Source organism: Choristoneura fumiferana, chromosome 28 (assembly GCF_025370935.1).
Source record: "Choristoneura fumiferana chromosome 28, NRCan_CFum_1, whole genome shotgun sequence".
In the NCBI taxonomy this organism is placed as follows: Eukaryota; Metazoa; Arthropoda; class Insecta; order Lepidoptera; family Tortricidae; genus Choristoneura; species Choristoneura fumiferana.
The window spans coordinates 6812788-6833812 of NC_133499.1; the positions used below are offsets into that span (position 1 = coordinate 6812788).

Here is a 21025-nt window from a genome sequence, read left to right on the forward strand (position 1 = left end):
AGAAGATAACAATCATTGGACTCTCAAAATATCAGGTCTAAAATCAGTAAGACATGAAAAAAAACGACTCCACTGAGCATTCCTCCTAAAAATAATACCGCAAAATATTCATGTGACATAAATCGTAAATATAAAGTAAAAATAACAATCTTAAAGATTTGAAAAAGTCTATTTAATTTTGATCTTTTCTCAGCGTTTGCAACAAGAAACAAACCTGTTGAATAGGTCCACGCGATCAATCGAGGCAATCGACCTAGATATTTTGCACACAGTCTCCTATCACAGCACATATAAATCATAATAAATTTCATGGCACTGTAATATAAGGGTGATTGTACGTTGTGGTCAATAAGACGCTAGCTGTAGGTGTGCGTAAAGAGAGCCTCTTTATTAACTCAAACTTAGGTTATATACACTATGATTGTCGCTGATACAAGCAATATGCAATTATGTAGCAGTAAACTATTGTGTTACTGCTAAACACTGAAAGTGGCCAATTGCCACACTACAGCACAATACGTTACGGATAATATGATTTTAGAAAGTGTTTATGAAGATTATATTCTATACGAACAAAATGGTTTCATAACCAGTCAGCTTAAAAAAAAAACTAAAAAGAACGGTATAGATAATAAGGATACTGACACAAATTCTTATGGTCTTAAATAGCAAAAAGGCTATTTGCCATTATACTTGTTTGATCTAGTGTTTAATTTTTGCTCGTATTACAGGCCACACCCGTTAAACGAACAAACAGGTTTCAAAATAGGTCGGTAAAAAAATATTTAAAATAATTAATACGGTACAATACATGTTACATCAATAAGGCAAACTAACTGACACAAATTCTTATAGGTACAATTAAATACCAAAATACTATTTAAACATTTATATAGTAATAAACCTTTTAAAAAAACGTATTGCTAGATTGTACCTGCGTTGCCGCAAATATGTAAGTGTGTCACGGTAAAGACGAGCCGAGCAAAAACTCCGTAAGACATTACGTAGAGCTGTACTTGTACTATCATTGCTTTGTATGTAGTATCAAATACTGATCAAAAGGAATCAAACACAACATATCTGCTATTTTTTTTCCAAGAGTATACTGGTATACTGGATATCCTGGCTGCAGCATCAGCTCGTCCTGTTGCCACCACTGCATTGTATGTAGAATCAAATACTGATCAAAAAGAATCCAAACACTACATATGTGCTACTATTTTTAATAGAGTGTACTAGTGTGCTGGATGTCCTGGCTGCAGCATCAGCTCATCCTGTTGCCACCATTGCATTGTATGTAGAATCAAATACTGATCGAAACGAATCCAAACACGATATATCTGCTATGATTTTATCAAGAGTTTACCTACTAGCATTCTGGATATCCTGGCTGCAGCATCAGGCCGAGAATTCCATAATCTTGCATAGTTATATAGCATATATGGGTATTTCAAATTTTAGGTCCCAAATATGTTTGGAAGTAAAGTAAATACCCGTTATGCGTCTAAGATTCCTACACCAGCGAACAAAAGAACTGATGATCTTGAACGGCTGAACCGATTTTGATAAAACATGTCTAACAACCATCGCTAGAAAACCCGCTTTTAAATAAAAAAACCGCATTCAAATCGGTCCACCCGTTTAAGAGCTACGGTGCCACAGACAGACACACAGACAGACACACAGACAGACACGCAGACAGACACACAGACAGACACGCAGACAGACACACAGACAGACACACAGACAGACACGCAGACAGACACACAGACAGACACGCAGACAGACACACAGACAGACACAGAGACAGACACACAGACAGACACACAGACAGACACGCAGACAGACACACAGACAGACACACAGACAGACACACAGACAGACACACAGACAGACACACAGACAGACACACAGACAGACACACAGACAGACACACAGACAGACACGCAGACAGACACACAGACAGACACACAGACAGACACACAGACAGACACACAGACAGACACACAGACAGACACGCAGACAGACACACAGACAGACACACAGACAGACACACAGACAGACACGCAGACAGACACAGACAGACACGCAGACAGACACACAGACAGACACACAGACAGACACACAGACAGACACGCAGACAGAAACACAGACAGACACACAGACAGACACACAGACAGACACGCAGACAGACACACAGACAGACACACAGACAGACACACAGACAGACACACAGACAGACACGCAGACAGACACACAGACAGACACGCAGACAGACACACAGACAGACACGCAGACAGACACACAGACAGACACGCAGACAGACACACAGACAGACACGCAGACAGACACACAGACAGACACACAGACAGACACAGACAGACACACAGACAGACACACAGACAGACACACAGACAGACACACAGACAGACACGCAGACAGACACACAGACAGACACGCAGACAGACACACAGACAGACACACAGACAGACACACAGACAGACACACAGACAGACACAGACAGACACACAGACAGACACGCAGACAGACACACAGACAGACACACAGACAGACACGAGACAGACCACAGACAGACACACAGACAGACACGCAGACAGACACACAGACAGACACACAGCAGACACACAGACAGACACACAGACAGACACGCAGACAGACACACAGACAGACACGACAGACACAGACAGACACAGACAGACACACAGACAGACACACAGACACCAGACAGACACACAGACAGACACACAGACAGACACGCAGACAGACACACAGACAGACACACACAGACAGACACACAGACAGACACACAGACAGACACACAGACAGACACACAGACAGACACGCAGACAGACACACAGACAGACACACAGACAGACACGCAGACAGACACACAGACAGACACACAGACAGACACAGACAGACAGACAGACACAGACAGACACAAGACAGACACACAGACAGACACACAGACAGAGACACGCAGACAGACACACAGACAGACACGCAGACAGACACACAGACAGACACACAGACAGACACACAGACAGACACACAGACAGACACACAGACAGACACGCAGACAGACACACAGACAGACACACAGACAGACACGCAGACAGACACACAGACAGACACACAGACAGACACACAGACAGACACACAGACAGACACACAGACAGACACACAGACAGACACGCAGACAGACACACAGACAGACACGCAGACAGACACACAGACAGACACACAGACAGACACGCAGACAGACACACAGACAGACACGCAGACAGACACACAGACAGACACGCAGACAGACACACAGACAGAACACAGACAGACACACAGACAGACACAAGACAGACACACAGACAGACACGCAGACACACAGACAGACACACAGACAAGACACACAGACAGACACGCAGACAGACACACAGACAGACACACAGACAGACACACAGACAGACACACAGACAGACACGCAGACAGACACACAGACAGACACGCAGACAGACACGCAGACAGACACACAGACAGACACACAGACAGACACGCAGACAGACACACAGACAGACACACAGACAGACACACAGACAGACACGCAGACAGACACACAGACAGACACGCAGACAGACACACAGACAGACACACAGACAGACACACAGACAGACACACAGACAGACACACAGACAGACACACAGACAGACACACAGACAGACACACAGACAGACACGCAGACAGACACACAGACAGACACACAGACAGACACGCAGACAGACACACAGACAGACACACAGACAGACACACAGACAGACACGCAGACAGACACACAGACAGACACACAGACAGACACACAGACAGACACACAGACAGACACGCAGACAGACACACAGACAGACACGCAGACAGACACACAGAAGACACACAGACAGACACACAGACAGACACACAGACAGACACACAGACAGACACACAGACAGACACACAGACAGACACACGACAGACACGCAGACAGACAACAGACAGACACACAGACAGACACGCAGACAGACACAGACAGACACACAGACAGACACACAGACAGACACGCAGACAGACACACAGACAGACACACAGACAGTCACACAGACAGACACACAGACAGACACGCAGACAGACACACAGACAGACACGCAGACAGACACACAGAAAGACACACAGACAGACACACAGACAGACACACAGACAGACACACAGACAGACACACAGACAGACACACAGACAGACACGCAGACAGACACACAGACAGACACACAGACAGACACACAGACAGACACACAGACAGACACACAGACAGACACACAGACAGACACACAGACAGACACACAGACAGACACGCAGACAGACACGCAGACAGACACGCAGACAGACACACAGACAGACACACAGACAGACACACAGACAGACACACAGACAGACACGCAGACAGACACGCAGACAGACACACAGACAGACACACAGACAGACACACAGACAGACACGCAGACAGACACACAGACAGACACACAGACAGACACGCAGACAGACACACAGACAGACACGCAGACAGACACACAGACAGACACACAGACAGACACACAGACAGACACGCAGACAGACACACAGACAGACACACAGACAGACACACAGACAGACACGCAGACAGACACACAGACAGACACACAGACAGACACACAGACAGACACGCAGACAGACACACAGACAGACACGCAGACAGACACGCAGACAGACACACAGACAGACACACAGACAGACACACAGACACACACAAGACAGACGCAGACAGCACACAGACAGACACACAGACAGACACGCAGACAGACACGCAGACAGACACACAGACAGACACACATAGCGGTCAAACTTATAACACCCTCTTTTTGCGTCGGGGGTTAAAATACAATGACTCTTTATTGCACCTATACTAAAATAGTAGGTAAGCAATACAGAAATACATAGAGAAAATTACAATGTAAGCAATAGGCGACCTAGTCGCTCAAGAGCGATCTTTTCCAGGCAACCAACCAACAACAATAGTAGTAGTATTATTAACAATATGACTATTAATTCACCATTTACATAACAAACCTTAAAAAAAAATTGCTAGATTGTAGTAACTTACTATAGCGTTGCCACAAATAAGTGTGTCATGGTACTCATGGTAGAGCCAGGCCTTTTAGTCAGCGGGCGCTCGCTGAGGCCTAATCGGAGCGGAGCGGACTTAAATGTGGCATACTTATTAGTTATAAGGCATTATTATGTACGTCCCGTGACAATACATTACCTCATCTGCTAGTTAAATTTTGGTGGTCCGGCCAGTATCGTCACCGCAGGACGGAACTCTTCAACGGTTAATGGTATCGACTTGAAATTGGTACGCAAATGTAGTTTGGGTGACAATCCAAGTAGAGTCAACGTAATGTCCAGTCAACAAAGAAGACCGTATTTTTTTTAACAAACACTTATATATTACTAGCCTTTTATTTGCTACCAGAAAAATAGGTTAGTTAGAGCTGCGATAATTATATAATATATAAATAAAATAGGTTAGATTAGAACTGCGACCATACCCGAATCTAACTCCTACTAGAAAAGTAGTTTGTATTAGGTTAGAATAGAACTGCGACTCCCGCAGAATCGAACTCCTACCAGAAAAGTAGGTTAGGTTAGAACTGCGACCTTTGCAGAATCTAACTGCTACCAGTTTGCAGCAAACGCGAGCAAAACTTTAGCCCAATCTGCCGTTTTTATTAAATCCTACGTATATTATAAATGTGGAAGTTTGTGAGTGAGTGAGTGAGTGAGTATGTTTGTTACTTTTTCACGCTGAAACGGCTAGACGGATTTGGATGAAATTTGGCGAAAAGTTAGTTAATAACCTGGATTAAAACATAGGATACTTTTTATCCCGATATTCCCACGGGATAGGGATAAATCTTGAAATAATAACCGCTGGGCTTAGAGTCATGAAATGTTGTATGTAGGTAGTTAGACGTCTGGAATAACACATAGGCGACTTTTTGACCCGATATTCCCACGGGATACCTAGGGATAAAATCAAGAAATAACAACCACTGGACTTAGAGCCATGAAATTTGGTATGTAGGTAGCTGGACCTCTGGAATAAGACATAAGCTACTTTTTATCACGATATTCCCACGGATAGGGATAACATTTTGAAATAATAACCGCTGGGCTTAGAGTCATGAAATTTGGTATGTAAGTAGCTGGATGTCTGGAATAACACATAGGCTATTTTTACCCCGATATTCCCACGGGATAGGTAAAACCTTAAATAATAACCGCTTAGCTTAGAGTCATGAAATTTGGTATGTAGGTAGCTGGATGTCTAGAAAACACATAAGTGACTTTTTTGACCCGATATTCCTACGGCATACCTAGGGATAAAATCTCGAAATAACAATCACTGGGCTTAGAGCCATGAAATTTGGTATGTAGGTAGCTGGACGTCTGGATAACACATAAGCGACTTTTTGACCCGATATTCTCACGGTATAGGGATAAACGGATTGGGAAAATGCAAAATTCCCGCAGGATAGGTACATAGAAGTAAGTAAGACAATCCAAATTCGGAGCTGATTTTAAAAATTATTTCACTAAGTAATAGTAATCTGCAGTATCTCTGATTGGCATAGGCTGCTTTTCTACAGAAAAAATGCAAAATTCCGCAAGATCGAAATACTTAAGTAATTCATCATTGGGTTGTTGAGAACCGGCTTGACTTGCGCACGGGACGAGGCGTGCGGGAGGACGACACGGCGACGTCACGATCGTCGCTCCGACCGGCAGCGACCACTCGCCATACGATCTCCACCGCCGTTGGACGATCTTTTATTTTATTACAAAAATTAATTATATTGATTGTTATTAGACGGCTATTAAACCAGCCTTAATTTACAGTCCACGATTTTATTTAACGTCCCGTAGGACCCTAACATTGGTCCTTTAGGATTCTCACCGTCTGATCTTTCGATTAAAAAATTGCCCGCCGCGACGTCCGCGTCTCGAAGCTCTTCAGTTGTGGTCTTCAGCAGTCGAAGCGCACTTCAAGATCATCTCCATCTATCCTGTTGTGGGTAATTCGAGGAGCAACCACACCCGCCGAAAGACAAAAGCGCCACGGAGGTCGCTCGGAGGTCGACCGCACGACGGACTTTGGACCCATCGAATGTTCGAGTCATCTTCAACTAGAAGGAACCTTTTGGAGAAGAGGAATATCTCACTTGTGGACGGATTGGGCAATCGAGTGAGTTCGTTCCATTTTTTCCTGTCTATCCTTCCCTCTTCATCGAAAATTTGTGGTATCAAAATTCCCCTTATATGCCTGAACTTCAAACAGCTTCTATTTCAGTGAGCACTTTTACGCACTTTCGCATTTCAGTTTAATTTCATTAAACCGTATTATTCATATTTCAAACCTTTATAGCAAAACTTGCATTTAATATCAAATTTATTTATTCTTCCAGCTTATTCAAAGCAAATTCAATACAATCGTTTCAATAATAAAGCATATATTTGCACAAAGCGCAAATCTCGAATAACGGGAACTTGTTTACGCCAATCTATCGCTTCTTATTATTTCCCGATCTAGCCGGCCGGTGGCTTCAAGTCGCTTACGCAGCTGATTCTTTGTTCTCACCTCATAGTTAATTGCACTTTATTGCATTCATCTTAAATAGTATTTTTCTTGCGCATTTCATTTCACCTTGTTGCTAACCGCTATTATGGCTGACGAAAAGATGATTAAAAAACGCAGCTGTATGAAATCAAAGCTTACGATTTTTAGTAACTACGTTAAGGTCTTTAAAACCTGCAAAGAACCTAGTAGCTTACAACTGCTGGACCTGGAAAGTCGGTTTAGTAAATTCGATGCCTTATACGCGGAATTTGATAAATTACAGAGCGACATCGAAATGCTTTCGGATGAACCCGATAGAGAGGCAGTGGAGCGCGAGCAGTTTGAGGCCCAGTACCACTCGCTGGTGGCGGCGGCGCGCGCGCTGCTCGGCGCGCGTACCCCGCGCCGCGACGCGCTCGACGTATCGGGCTACGAGGATGCTCAGGCAAGCGCTTTTAAAAACAATTGTGTTAGATTGCCAAAAATTGATTTACCCGTCTTTAATGGTCACTATCAACACTGGCTCGAGTTTAGGGACACATTCACCTCCTTAATTCATTCGAGACAAGACATCGATAGCATTAATAAATTGCATTACCTTCGTGCTTCCTTAAAAGGGAGCGCCTTACTTGTCATCGATAACTTAGATTTCAAATCCGAAAATTATGAATCCGCTTGGCAATTGTTGTGCAGTAGGTACGACAATAAGAGGTTGCTAGTAAATAATCACGTCAGAGAACTTTTTAACGTTGAGCCTATGCGCAACGAATCATATTCGTCTATACGACACATTATTGATGTCACAAATAAAAATCTCCGTGCATTGTCTACTTTAGATCAACCTACTGAGCATTGGGACACGTTAATAATTCACATGATGGCCGAAAAACTTGATAGTGTCACTCATAGAGTATGGGAAGAATACAGAAATACGCTCACTGATCCACCTTCTTTAGAAATGTTTACTATCTTTCTTAGCAACCGAGCAGTTCTATTGGAGACATTGCAAGAAAGTAAAGGTAAATTAAATAAATCAGAATCATATAAAACAAATACAAATCTACTTATAGCTACAAATAATCAAAATAATTATAACAAAAAAACAACAAACCATCAATTTAATAAAAACCATAAAAAAATATTTACATGCCCCCTATGCAATCAAAATCATTTTCTATTTAACTGTGAAACATTCAGAGCCCTTCCTATTGAAACCCGTATTCATAAGGCCAAAGAAACTAAGGTCTGTCTTAATTGTTTACGTCCCGGGCATATAGAAAACAATTGCAATCTTGTACCATGTAAATATTGCAAAAAAGGCATAATACTCTCTTACATTTGCATGAGCCTCGATCAATACCTGAACCTCCTATTCCCTCGACTAGCAACATAAATAATTTTGCTAGTTCGAGCATCTTAAAACAGCCTACTACTTTTTCGCACGTTTTGCTATCCACAGCGCTCGTGCAAGTGATCGACAGCGCGGGCGCCGCGCACTCTGCTCGAATGCTGCTCGACAACGGCAGCACGGCCAACTTCGTAACGCAATCGCTCTGCGGTAAGCTGGGTTTGTCGCGACGTAGTGCGAGCTCCACGGTGACAGGTATAAATAATAATACTTCTTATATTACACAGTCTTGCAGCCTTACTATGAAGTCGTCTTACTCTGACTATAGCCTTACTGTCGACTGTCTTATTTTACCTCAGATCACCAAAGCTTTACCGTCTTCATTTATAAATATCGAAAATATTCCTCTTCCTATGGGAATAAGTCTAGCTGACCCTTCGTTTAATATACCGTCAGTCATAGACATCTTGGTCGGGGCTGACGTATTTTGGTCCGTCTTATGTAACAATTCCATAGACTTAGGTAAGAATCAACCTAAGTTGTATGAAACGAAACTGGGTTGGTTGGTGTCTGGGTACGTCGCCCGTCTTAAAGCACCGTCTTCATCTTCTGTTTGTCATTTTTTAAACGAGGAGCCCAATCCCGACTTGTCGCGTTTCTGGGAACTTGACACTGTAGCAGCCAAGCACTCCTTGTCTCCTGAGGAACGTGCATGCGAGCAGAGCTTCCTAGCAAACACTACGCGCAACAATGACGGTGGTTTTGTAGTGACCATGCCGCTGAAGGATGATCCTTCAGTCTTAGGCGATTCCTTTCAAAAAGCAAAGTGCCGTTTTTTATCTTTAGAGCGTAAGTTTGCTAGAGAGCCTGTCTTCAAACATAGGTACATGGAGTTCATGCGTGAATATGAACACTTAGGTCACATGACCGAAAACAAGGAGCCTTCGTCTAGCTGTCTTCAACAGGTCTCTTATTTTATAGCTCATCATGGTGTCATTCGTGAGTCTAGCCTTACTACAAAACTTCGTGCAGTCTTTGATGCTTCTGCTGCCTCTTCTTCTGGAATTTCGCTTAATGATATTCAGATGGTCGGTCCTACTGTACAGGAAGATCTTTATTCTATCTTATTGCGTTTTCGTCAACACAGATATGTCGTAACCGGCGACATAGAGAAGATGTATAGAGCGATCGAAATTAACCCCATCCAACGTTCTCTTCAACAAATCATCTTTCGATATGACACAACAAAACCCTTAAAAACTTACACTCTTAATACGGTGACGTATGGGACGGCATCAGCTCCGTACTTAGCCACAAAGTGTTTGGTTAGTTTAGCCGCTAGCGCTCCTAATAACGACGTTAAACAGGCTATTCAACGAGATTTCTACGTCGACGATTATTTGGGCGGTTCTTCAACTATTGATCGTACCATAAATCTCTGTACAGGTATCATTGACACATTAAAATCAGCAAAATTCAATTTACGAAAATTTCGGTCCAATAATCAGATAATCCTTGACAATATATCCCCTTCTTCCCCTCAATCAGAAAATGTATTAGATATTTCTAATACCCATAAACAGGTGTCTTCAAAAACGTTAGGATTAAATTGGATTTCAGATTTGGACTTGTTAAGTTATTCCATTAATATCGAACTTCCTGAAAAAATTACAAAACGTCACATTTTATCTGTCATCAGTCAAATATTCGACCCACTAGGTCTCGTGGGCCCATGTGTCGTGGAGGCAAAAATCATAATGCAGAGATTATGGATAGAGCAGTGTTCTTGGGATACCGAGGTTCCAGACGAAATAAAACGGCTCTGGTTTTCGTTTACCGACACTCTGCCTCTTCTTAACCAGCTAAAAATTCCTCGTTGGGTACTCAGCGAAGACTCTATTGTTCACGAGCTTCACATTTTTTCAGACTCATCGGAGCGGGCGTACGGCGCCTGTGTGTACGTTCGTTCTGTAAGTAAGTCAGGTCTTATCAAGGTCCACCTCTTGACGTCAAAAAGTCGGGTGGCACCAATAAAACCGACGACAATTCCCCGCCTAGAGCTTTGCGGAGCTTTGCTGGCTGCAAGGCTGTGTAATAAAACATTAACATCTTTAACCATACAGATCACAAAATGTAGATTTTGGTGTGACTCTACTATTGTACTGGGTTGGCTGAATACACCGTCAACCAATCTCAAAAGCTTTGTTCGCAACCGTGTTCATGAAATTCAGGAAAGCACTGAAGGTCACACGTGGAGCTACGTACCGTCGAAGGACAATCCGGCGGATCTTGTTTCTCGTGGGCTGAAGGCTGATGTCATCAGCTGTTCATCATTGTGGTGGTCCGGGCCGACTTATTTGACAGAGATTGAATCCACTTGGCCTAAAACGCCCAACGTAAACGAGAGACACGATCTACCCGAGTTGATTACTTGTTCTTTCGCGCTTGATAATAAAACTAACACGGATGACTTAATATCTAACTTAATCAAAAATAAATCTAAACTAACTCACTTACAAAATACAATAGCATATTTACAAAGGTTTATTTACAACTGTCGTAATCCTACCAGAAAATTTACTGGTCTTCTTTCCATTCAGGACCTTCAAAATTCATTAAATTTAATCATACGTAAAGCTCAATCTGAAATGTTTCCTGAAGAATATGCTATTCTAAAAGCTGGTAAGGCAATACCTAACAAAAATAGATTAATTTCTTTAAGTGTTTTTATCGACTCTGAAGATATAATTCGTGTTGGTGGTAGGCTAGCAAATTCCTCTTATTGTTACGATACTAAGCACCCCATAGTTTTATGTAGTAAGCATCATTTTACTAAAATTCTTTTCGCTCACTATCATTTAAAATATTTACATGCCCCGCCTCAGCTTTTGTTGAATAATATAAAGCAGACTTATTGGCCTTTAGGAGGCAAAAACCTATCGAAAAATATAGTTCACAAATGTGTTACATGTTTCAGGCATAAAGCTGAAACTGTACAGCCTATCATGGGCCAGTTACCGGCTTCTCGAACGGAACTGGAGTATCCCTTTTTACATTGTAGCGTCGACTACGCTGGGCCAGTGTTGATAGCCGATAAAAAAGGTAGAGGTTGCAAACTTATAAAATCTTATTTGGCAATCTTCATATGCAATTCTGTAAAAGCCTGTCACATCGAGCTCGTTACGTCGTTGTCTTGCGAAGCGTTCATTGCCGCCTTGAATCGCTTCGTTTCTCGTCGGGGGAAGCCTCAAAGCATTACGTCCGACAATGCCACAACTTTTGTTGGCACTTGTAACGAGTTAGCGAAACTTTTAGTTCAATCGGACCTTCAAGGTCAGATGGCTCAAGAAGGCATTGAATTTAAGTTTGTACCGGCATATACGCCCCATTTTAATGGTTTGGCCGAATCTTGCGTGCGTTCCACCAAATTTCACCTTAAAAGGTTACTTCAAACCACTCATTTAACCTACGAGGAGATGGCTACATGCCTCGCTCAAATAGAGGCTGTCTTAAACTCTCGTCCTCTTACCCCACTCTCCTCTGATCCATCTGATTTATCCGCTCTAACTCCTGCACACTTTTTAATTGGACGCTCGTTTTCGTCCATTCCTCATCCACAAGTGACTGATACGAACATCAATCGCCTCGAGCGCTTCAAAAGGATCGAGCTTTTAAAGCAACATTTTTGGAACCGCTTCTCTTTGGAGTACGTGCATCTCCTGCAGCAAAGGGTTAAATGGCAGTCTTCACTTCGGGAGCTGAAACTGGGCTCGCTTGTCCTCATTAAGGAAAGGGCTCTTCCACCACTACTCTGGTCTCTAGGACGAGTCATTCAGCTCTACCCTGGCAGCGACGGCGTCACTAGAGTCGCCGAGATAAAGACAAGGAGAGGCACCATTCGGAGGGCATTTAATAATATCTGCCCCCTTCCAGATTTTTGAAGCCTTCTACTTCAACCCGGGGAGCATGTTGAGAACCGGCTTGACTTGCGCACGGGACGAGGCGTGCGGGAGGACGACACGGCGACGTCACGATCGTCGCTCCGACCGGCAGCGACCACTCGCCATACGATCTCCACCGCCGTTGGACGATCTTTTATTTTATTACAAAAATTAATTATATATTGATTGTTATTAGACGGTTATTAAACCAGCCTTAATTTACAGTCCACGATTTTATTTAACGTCCCGTAGGACCCTAACAGGGGTTGATTTAAAAATATATTTACCAATTGGAGCTACATTATCCCTGATTGGCATACGCTACTTTCTCCGGGAAAAGGTAAAACTCCCGCGGGGATAGCAAAAGTGAATTCAATTTCAGGTTGATTTATTTATAATTCTATATCTAACTCTACCGGAACAGTACCATGACTGCTGACTGACAGACAACGCATAGCCAAAGCTACTGGTGCTAGAGACTTGAAATTTGCTTATATGGACCTAAAGTAATATAGAGGTGCACTAGGGTAAGATTTTTAGAAAATCCATGGAATAGGAAAATATCTCAACTTTGTTTTGTTTCTTTGTTTGTTGGGGTAATCTCTGAAACTACTGAGCTGATTTAAAAATCTAATACAATAGAAAGCTACAATATCCCTCATGACAGACTTCTTTTTTTTTATGCAAAATTTCCCAGATAAAAGTAAATGTTACTTTTTAACCAAGACTGCACATGTTCAATTTAATTAAGGTGTGGTCACATGCAAGTCGCTCGACGCTCGTTTCCAGTGATAAATCTGAAAATTGAAGTTCGTATCGTACCATTTCTCTCACCTCGTATTAACTAATATAAGCGTCAGCGGGACGTTACAATGCGAACTTCGATTTTCGAATTTCGTAGTAGCCTCTCTGTTCGTGACCCTATTTTGAAATTCCCGGGACTCAAAGAAGTAGCGTCGTGCTACATTTACACACTCGCCAAGCTTCGGCAAGCTCTCGGAACACAATCGTGTTATTGGCCCTTTTTTTGCCAGCGCTTGCCTGCCACTGATCCGGGCCGGTGTCGGTTTTAACATAGATCAAAGGAACTTGCAGCAAGCGCTTGATAGCTTGACTGCTTGGACTACCTAAGAAATTTTATCTTTTTCTTTAAATAAAAATATGCCAAGCTCAACACAAGAGCCGAAGCAACTTCGAAATCCACGTCAAGGCCTCGCAAGCCCTCTCGCAAACAAGCAAGGGGCCTCGGCAAGGGTGTAAATGTAGCATTAAGTTGCCGTGTTGAACAGCAGCGTCAAGATGGCTGCTTGCAGGAATCATCTTCGTGTTGGAAGCTAATTTTTTAATATCCTTTAGTGGCAATCGTGGCAGTAGTACAAATTAAAGAAATTGGAGTGAATGAAAAATATACGTGTTTTTTCCGAAATTTAAGTTTTATTTCCAGCGATAAAGCACATTTTCAGCTTTATCGCTATATGTCACGTGACCAGATTTGATGCTGTAAAGTGGAAACGAGAACGAGCGTCGAGCGACTGCATGTGGCCGCACCTTAAGAAACAAATACCAAGCAAGCGATGCGTTTAGCGTTACCTCCTTTTCCTTTCCTACAGACAGTTCCTCACAGTTCCCAATATATGTTACTCTATGACAGTTCCTAAACGAAAAAAACGAACCAACCACAGAATGCACAGAAACAGAAAGTACACGATTTGTTGAGCGTAGCGTAATAATTTTTGTCTAATACTGTTCTTCAACAATTTTCATCTAAATCTCGCATTTATAGCGCAATATTCTATAAATATCTGTCCTTGAGCATCATTTCACTTGAAAATGGTAAGTAAAATCAATGTTTTACTGATAAAATTGTTTTGGTGAAAAAAATGGCGGCAAATGAGGTTATGTTTTTTCCAGTCTCACACAATATTGCTGGTGCAGCCAGGCCCTAGGCCAGAAACTAGGACCTACTCCGACTATGAGAGCGTAAATGAGTGCATGGAAGGAGTATGCAAAATATACGAGGAGCATTTGAAGAGGCGAAATCCTAATTCGCCGACTATCACTTACGACATTTCGCAGCTCTTCGATTTCGTTGATCAGGTAAATATATCAATTACTAGTGTTTAGCCGCAGCTTCGCTAAATAATTCGATAAATCAATTGAAATGGAATTCACAAAGATTACGTTGTGATCTTTATTGATGTTGCTAAACAACAGTGTCTTATTTCATGACTATACCCAGCGAATGAGATTTATACGATTGATCCCGTGGGAGATTCGGTAAAAAGTAGCCTACGTGTACTATTTCAAATGATCAGCTATGTACTGCCAAATTTCATTGAAATCTGTCCAGATGTTTTAGACACACAGTTGCAAACTTCCGCATTAATAACATTAGAAGGATTTACCATTTATGTATGAAACCCTGCACAAGTTTAGCTGAAAAAGAGGGACATTAAACGCTGGTAGGTAGTTATAAATATCATAAAACATTCTATTCCATCATGTAACACAATTAACCATAAGTTTTCTAGTTAGTTGTACTATTTGGTTAACTACTAGTTAACATCATCCATTTTTTAAACATCGCACATGTTTTTCAAGCTTTTATTTAACTGGCTATGTATGTATGAGGGAAATTTTGCTGCTGAATTTCCCTGCTTCCAGTGGTCACAATAAAATAATCTGGCTGTGACATCCTGGTGGTTCAGCCAAGATTGTCTCCAAGGACAGTACTCCTTAATGATTAATGGCATTGACTTGAAATTTAGTATGGAAATGTACTTTAGATGACAAGAAGGAAATGTACTTTAGAAGAATTAGACGACCAGATGGCCAAGTGGTTGGAGAACCTGACTACGAAGCTTGAGGTCCCGGGTTTGATTCCCGGCCGGGGCAGATACTTTCTGTGAATAACACAAATGTTTGTTCTCGGGTCTTGGATGTTTAATATGTATTTATCTATATAATTATGTTTATCCGTTGCCTATCCATAGTGCAAGCTTTGCTTACTTTGGAACTAGGTCAATTGGTGTCAAGTGTCCCATTATATTTATTTATTTATTTAATGCAAGTACATTAGCAAAAAACTTTTGAATTCAAATTTAAAATTATATTTTAACTAAAACTTATTTAGACATATTATTCTTCCAGCTTGCAGACCTCAGTTGTCTGGTGTATCAAAAGTCGACGAACACTTATGCTCCGTACAACAAAGATTGGATCAAAGAGAAGATCTATGTGTACTGTGACGCACAGCCAGCTGCTGGCGAAGGCGATATAAATATAGTCATAGTCATATCTAAAGTCTTCAATTAAATAAATAAAATTTATCTAACCATAGAGATCGCATTAACGACCGAGACTGCTTTTTTTAAACTCGACGAGAGAGATAAAAAAATTATTTCAGCTGAGAGACAGAGACACGAAAAATCGCGAGTGTCAAAAACGTTAAGCAACAGACCCTCAGGTTTAGTAGACCCGACCCTTAACATCTCGTCCACTTATCACTGTTCTGTTTCTGGTTCCGATATACTAAATTGAAAACATCTGGTTCCGCTTTCGGTTCCAATAAAACCACATCCGTTACATCCCTGGTTATTATCATCAGTTATCTTAGTGTTATTAGTTTATTTGTAAAACAGTGGGGTCTTTTTTTTAACCGTTTATAAGGCCCCATTCATTGGAGCATACTACCACAGAATCAAAAGCAGCTATCGAATACATACCTGACAAAGGATATTTTTAAAGCTAGTAGTATTTTTAATAAATACAATGGATATTGTAACTTATTGCTAAAACAATAAGGTTGCATTTCCAAGTCAATGCATGTGGTCGCTAAATCGCCTCTACCTTTTTAATTGAGGGTTAATATTTGGTTAATGGAAAAATTAACTTTATTGGTTCTTGTCCATGACTGGTGCCTAGTTTAAAGTTTTAAGTTTAATGACTGTTATCAAAAAGTATGCTATGCTACTGTGCTATGTCTAGGAGTACCAATGAGAATATGCTCCATTTATCTAGAAATATAAATTGAAGACTTTAGTTACGGTATTATTGTAAGTTTTTATTGAGAATTTGAACATAGTATATAATTAATTTTAAAATGATGTTTTGTGTGATTCAAAACTGAACAAATATTATGTAGTGGCGTTGGTTTCACAAGACTACAACTTTGATATGTTCATGTCATTTGAAATTTCAGAAATAGTGCTTTTTATTTTCTTAATGTAATGTGGGTTAGTAATAGTATAATTTCGTCTAAAAAGCATCTGGTCTAAGTAGCAAGTGGTCTAAAAGTGTTTGACTCAAACTTGACGGAGCTCCGCAGCGGAGCTCCTATTCCGCGTGGCTGAGGCGCCTTTACTAAACTCTAACCTATACATTTTCAAGTTTTTGACACAAACAGGTTAGGACCACTTTTAGACCAGTTGCTTCTTAGACAATGCTTCTATGATTGACCTATGATTTGTGGACTGTTACTAAATCATCTATGTATAGAAATAGCAACAAAAAGACATGGTGTTAAGTGCTGGGATAAATCTTGCATTTCATTGTATCATCCATACTAATATTATAAATGCGAAAGTGTGTTTGTGTGTTTGTCCGTCTTTCACGCCGTAACGGAGCAACGGATCGACGTGATTGGCATAGAGATAGTTTATGGGCCGAGAGTGGCATAGGCTACTTTTTATCCCGGAAAAATGCAGTTCCCGAGGGAAACAGCGCGCGATATCCGAATACCACGCGGGCGGAGCCGCGGGCAAAAGCTAGTTTTTATATATGTTCAATTCTTAATATATTTTGACAGGGATGTTTGTTAAAGATCATTATCTAAGCCAGTGTAATAATGTAGCTATTAAATAAAACTCCATCGGACCACTATGGCAACCGGGATGTTACAGATGTGGTTCTATCGTCAAAACCAGAACGGCCGGGGCGATGTCACAGAATATATAATAGTACAGAATGGCCACGCTCCGCCCCGCACCGGTTCGAGTTACCCCACCCCTCAAGCGGAGATTGCAGGAAAACCGCAGGAAAGCAGTCGGTGCGCGACGCGATGTATGTCGGCCGCACGGCACTAAGTACAGGAGCAATAATTTTGCGAATAGCCATACCTTATAAGTGCTTAGCACTTATTAGGGTTTTTGCGGTAGTCAGCCCTGTGTATCTTACGCACACATTGACGCGTGTACAGACATCGTCGTGCCTATGTAGATTCAAGAACGCGTATTTTGTACGGCGTGGCCGCTGTGCGAATTACTGGTATGAAAACCCGTTTGTTCTTGATGTACGCCCCTCATGCGCCGCCGCCGCCCTTAGCATCGACATCCGAAAACGTCCGTTTCAAAAGAAACGGAACCGGAACCCAAACGGATGCGTAATACCAAACTGAAGTTCCGACTTCACGGAACCGGAGCTCCGTAACGTCCCTGATGGCAACCAGTAATCCAATAACAGCAATAGTTATGTGCTGTGATTGTGACATGGTAACTGCCACACTCCGAAACATTCATTTACGCATTTAATTTCGTAAACTTTGACAGACATCCTTCTGAGCAGCGTACAAGATTTACTGACACTTTGTATAAGTTAGTTGTGTAATTATCCAATCTTACTTCTTCTAAAACTTACGAGAGCCTCTCACTTTTATTTGTGTTGACGCGCAAGCGTTTTGATAATAAATGTTTCCCAAAATGTATGGTTCAAAATATCCAGTTCCTAAGGCACTTGTCCCACCGCCGACGATGAGCGAGAAGCGAGTAGAGCGAGTAAATAGAAACGAGTGGGCGAGCAGCGAGAAGCGAGTGTAGTTTTGTCGCTCGGCTGTAAGCGAGTGTTCGCGTGCGACGGGCGATTACTCGTTCCACTCGACTCGCTCGTGCGGGGCGGCCGCCAAGCTGACATCGCTTCAAAATGTGACCTTTGATTTTGCCCTAATACTATGACAGATAGTATTTCTATGTTGATTTGATTCTATTATAAGTTTAAATAGTTCTTTGTAAGTATTAATTGTAAGGATTAAAAAGTTTTTCAGAATAAAATTTTGTTGTTTTCATTATAATTGATTGTCTGTATGTTTGAAAAATTTCGCTCGTGCCTAAAATAGCAAGTTTCCAGAATACCACATTTTCTAAAAACTACATTACCTATTTAGCAAATTTCTAGCTTACCAGATTCTCGTTGCACCATATTCTTATTTTAATTATTCTTTATCTGGTATAATGAGAATGTAGTATTTTGAAAAATGCGGTGTTTTGGGAACGCGGCATTTTGCAGGAGGAAAAATATGTTTACTAGAGAACTATGCTACTCGAATGACGTTAGGGGGATTTCAGACTAGCGTTTTATTTGCGCGTATAAGCACGTTTTGGCAGCGCTTGTAGGCACATACAGCGATTATTTTCTCCTAGCGTTGAACACGCGTAGCAAAAAAAAAACACGCAGAAATAACCTAACCAACAAAAAGTTGGAAAACCTCCGACTTTGTCACTTCAAAGTTTAATATCTCAAAAACGGCTGAACCGATTTTGATGAAACATGTCTAAGAACCATCGCCTAAAAACCTGCTTTCAAATAAAAAAAACCGCATTCAAATCGGTCCACCCGTTTAAGATTACGGTGCCAGAGACAGACACATAGCGGTCAAACTTATAACACACCTCTTTTTGCTTCGGGGGTTACAAGCGCTACTATGAAACCGCCCTTACTATGTTCAGGTTAATATATTATAATAGGTATATTTAGTTCAGTGTCAGTTGAACTTTTTATTGTCAGTATTTGAGTTGAGAAACTTCGATTGTGCTGTAAAGAATACAGCAGCTTCTCTATTAGATACCCAGAGGGGCTACTACTAAAAGTTCGTATCGTACCGTCCTCTCGCTCTCGTATTAAATAATATAAGCATAAACGGGACGGCAATCTTCAAGTTCGAATTTTGCACTTCGTAATAGGCTCAGATGCCATATTTCTACCCTTTTCTTACGCCCTGTGACAGAAAGAGTGAAAAACGGTTGTGATTACAAGTGTGTTTATTACACAATAAGGCCTCATGTGGCACCAGGGTAGCTTATCTACGAAATAAAATAAAGTTTAAAAGCACTTTATATATTTGGATACATACAAAATTTACATTCATACACAATTCAATACAAAAATAAATGCAAGTAATAATGTGAGTGACCACGTTTTCATTATCTCGACTTAAAATAAATCAGACTTAAATCACTTGAGATTCTTAAATTTAAAGTCATCAGAGAAATAAATAACTACTTACAAACAGAAAATAGATAACGCATTTACACACACGTTAGCGGTTCGCGTTCGGTACGGAACCCTCAGTGCGAGTCCGACTCGCACTTGGCCGTTTTTTAACTCATTAAACTGAACCAAGAATTGCATTACAACGAAACAAAAATTCGACGAACTAAGTATTCGACGTAATAAGAATTCGACGAATTAAATCTTAATCATCTCAACGTGGTTATAATACATGATATTCAAAAACAAGTCATGGTTCATCCATAATATTTGGCAAGCAATAATACTAATATAAATTATAATACATCAACAATAATACGTTTAGGATCGTATTTCAAAACATCTATTCATACTAAAGTGAACTTTACTATGATTGTGCGAAGGTCCAATTTAGTTTACATATTGATGCCAGGCCAGATTTAGAGAAAGGGCACGCAAAGCTATAGCCTCAGCCTCATTTGATAAAAAAACCCAAAATAGGGGTTGAAAAATTGTTTTCTTTTTTCTTTAGTAACAGTCTTTTCGCTACAGAGATCTCTGCTAGTTGCCCAAAACTTTCAAACCTCTAAATCCGGCCCTGGCGGAGTTTGGCTTAAAATAAGTTTTTTCTCTAAATTTAATAAAATTATTTTAACTAAAATAAAAAGTGTTAAGTCTAATACATTGACTGCAATTAAACTAAAGTTCCAAACCTATACTTGGTTCGGATAGGTATTAACCTAAATCTAAACAAAACAACGTCAGTTAAGCGTGTCACACACTACGCAGATACGATAATAT

At 41.2% G+C, this 21025-nt stretch overlaps 3 protein-coding genes across 3 annotated transcripts in view; all 3 read left to right on the forward strand.

The window, feature by feature from the left end:
* The window catches only part of LOC141443938 (uncharacterized), a 43781-nt gene that overhangs the window by 8075 nt on the left and 14681 nt on the right, over positions 1-21025 (forward strand). The gene's annotated exons all lie outside the window — the stretch shown is intronic.
* LOC141443703 (uncharacterized) lies at positions 7992-13209 on the forward strand. The gene is made up of 2 exons (XM_074109052.1): positions 7992-8141; positions 9014-13209. Exons 1-2 carry the CDS (start codon positions 7992-7994, stop codon positions 12983-12985), a joined length of 4122 nt encoding a protein of 1373 aa, XP_073965153.1. The 3' UTR covers positions 12986-13209.
* LOC141443704 (enhancer of rudimentary homolog) lies at positions 14637-16300 on the forward strand. Its single transcript, XM_074109053.1, has 3 exons — positions 14637-14818; positions 14897-15082; positions 16136-16300. Exons 1-3 carry the CDS (start codon positions 14816-14818, stop codon positions 16298-16300), a joined length of 354 nt encoding a protein of 117 aa, XP_073965154.1. The 5' UTR covers positions 14637-14815.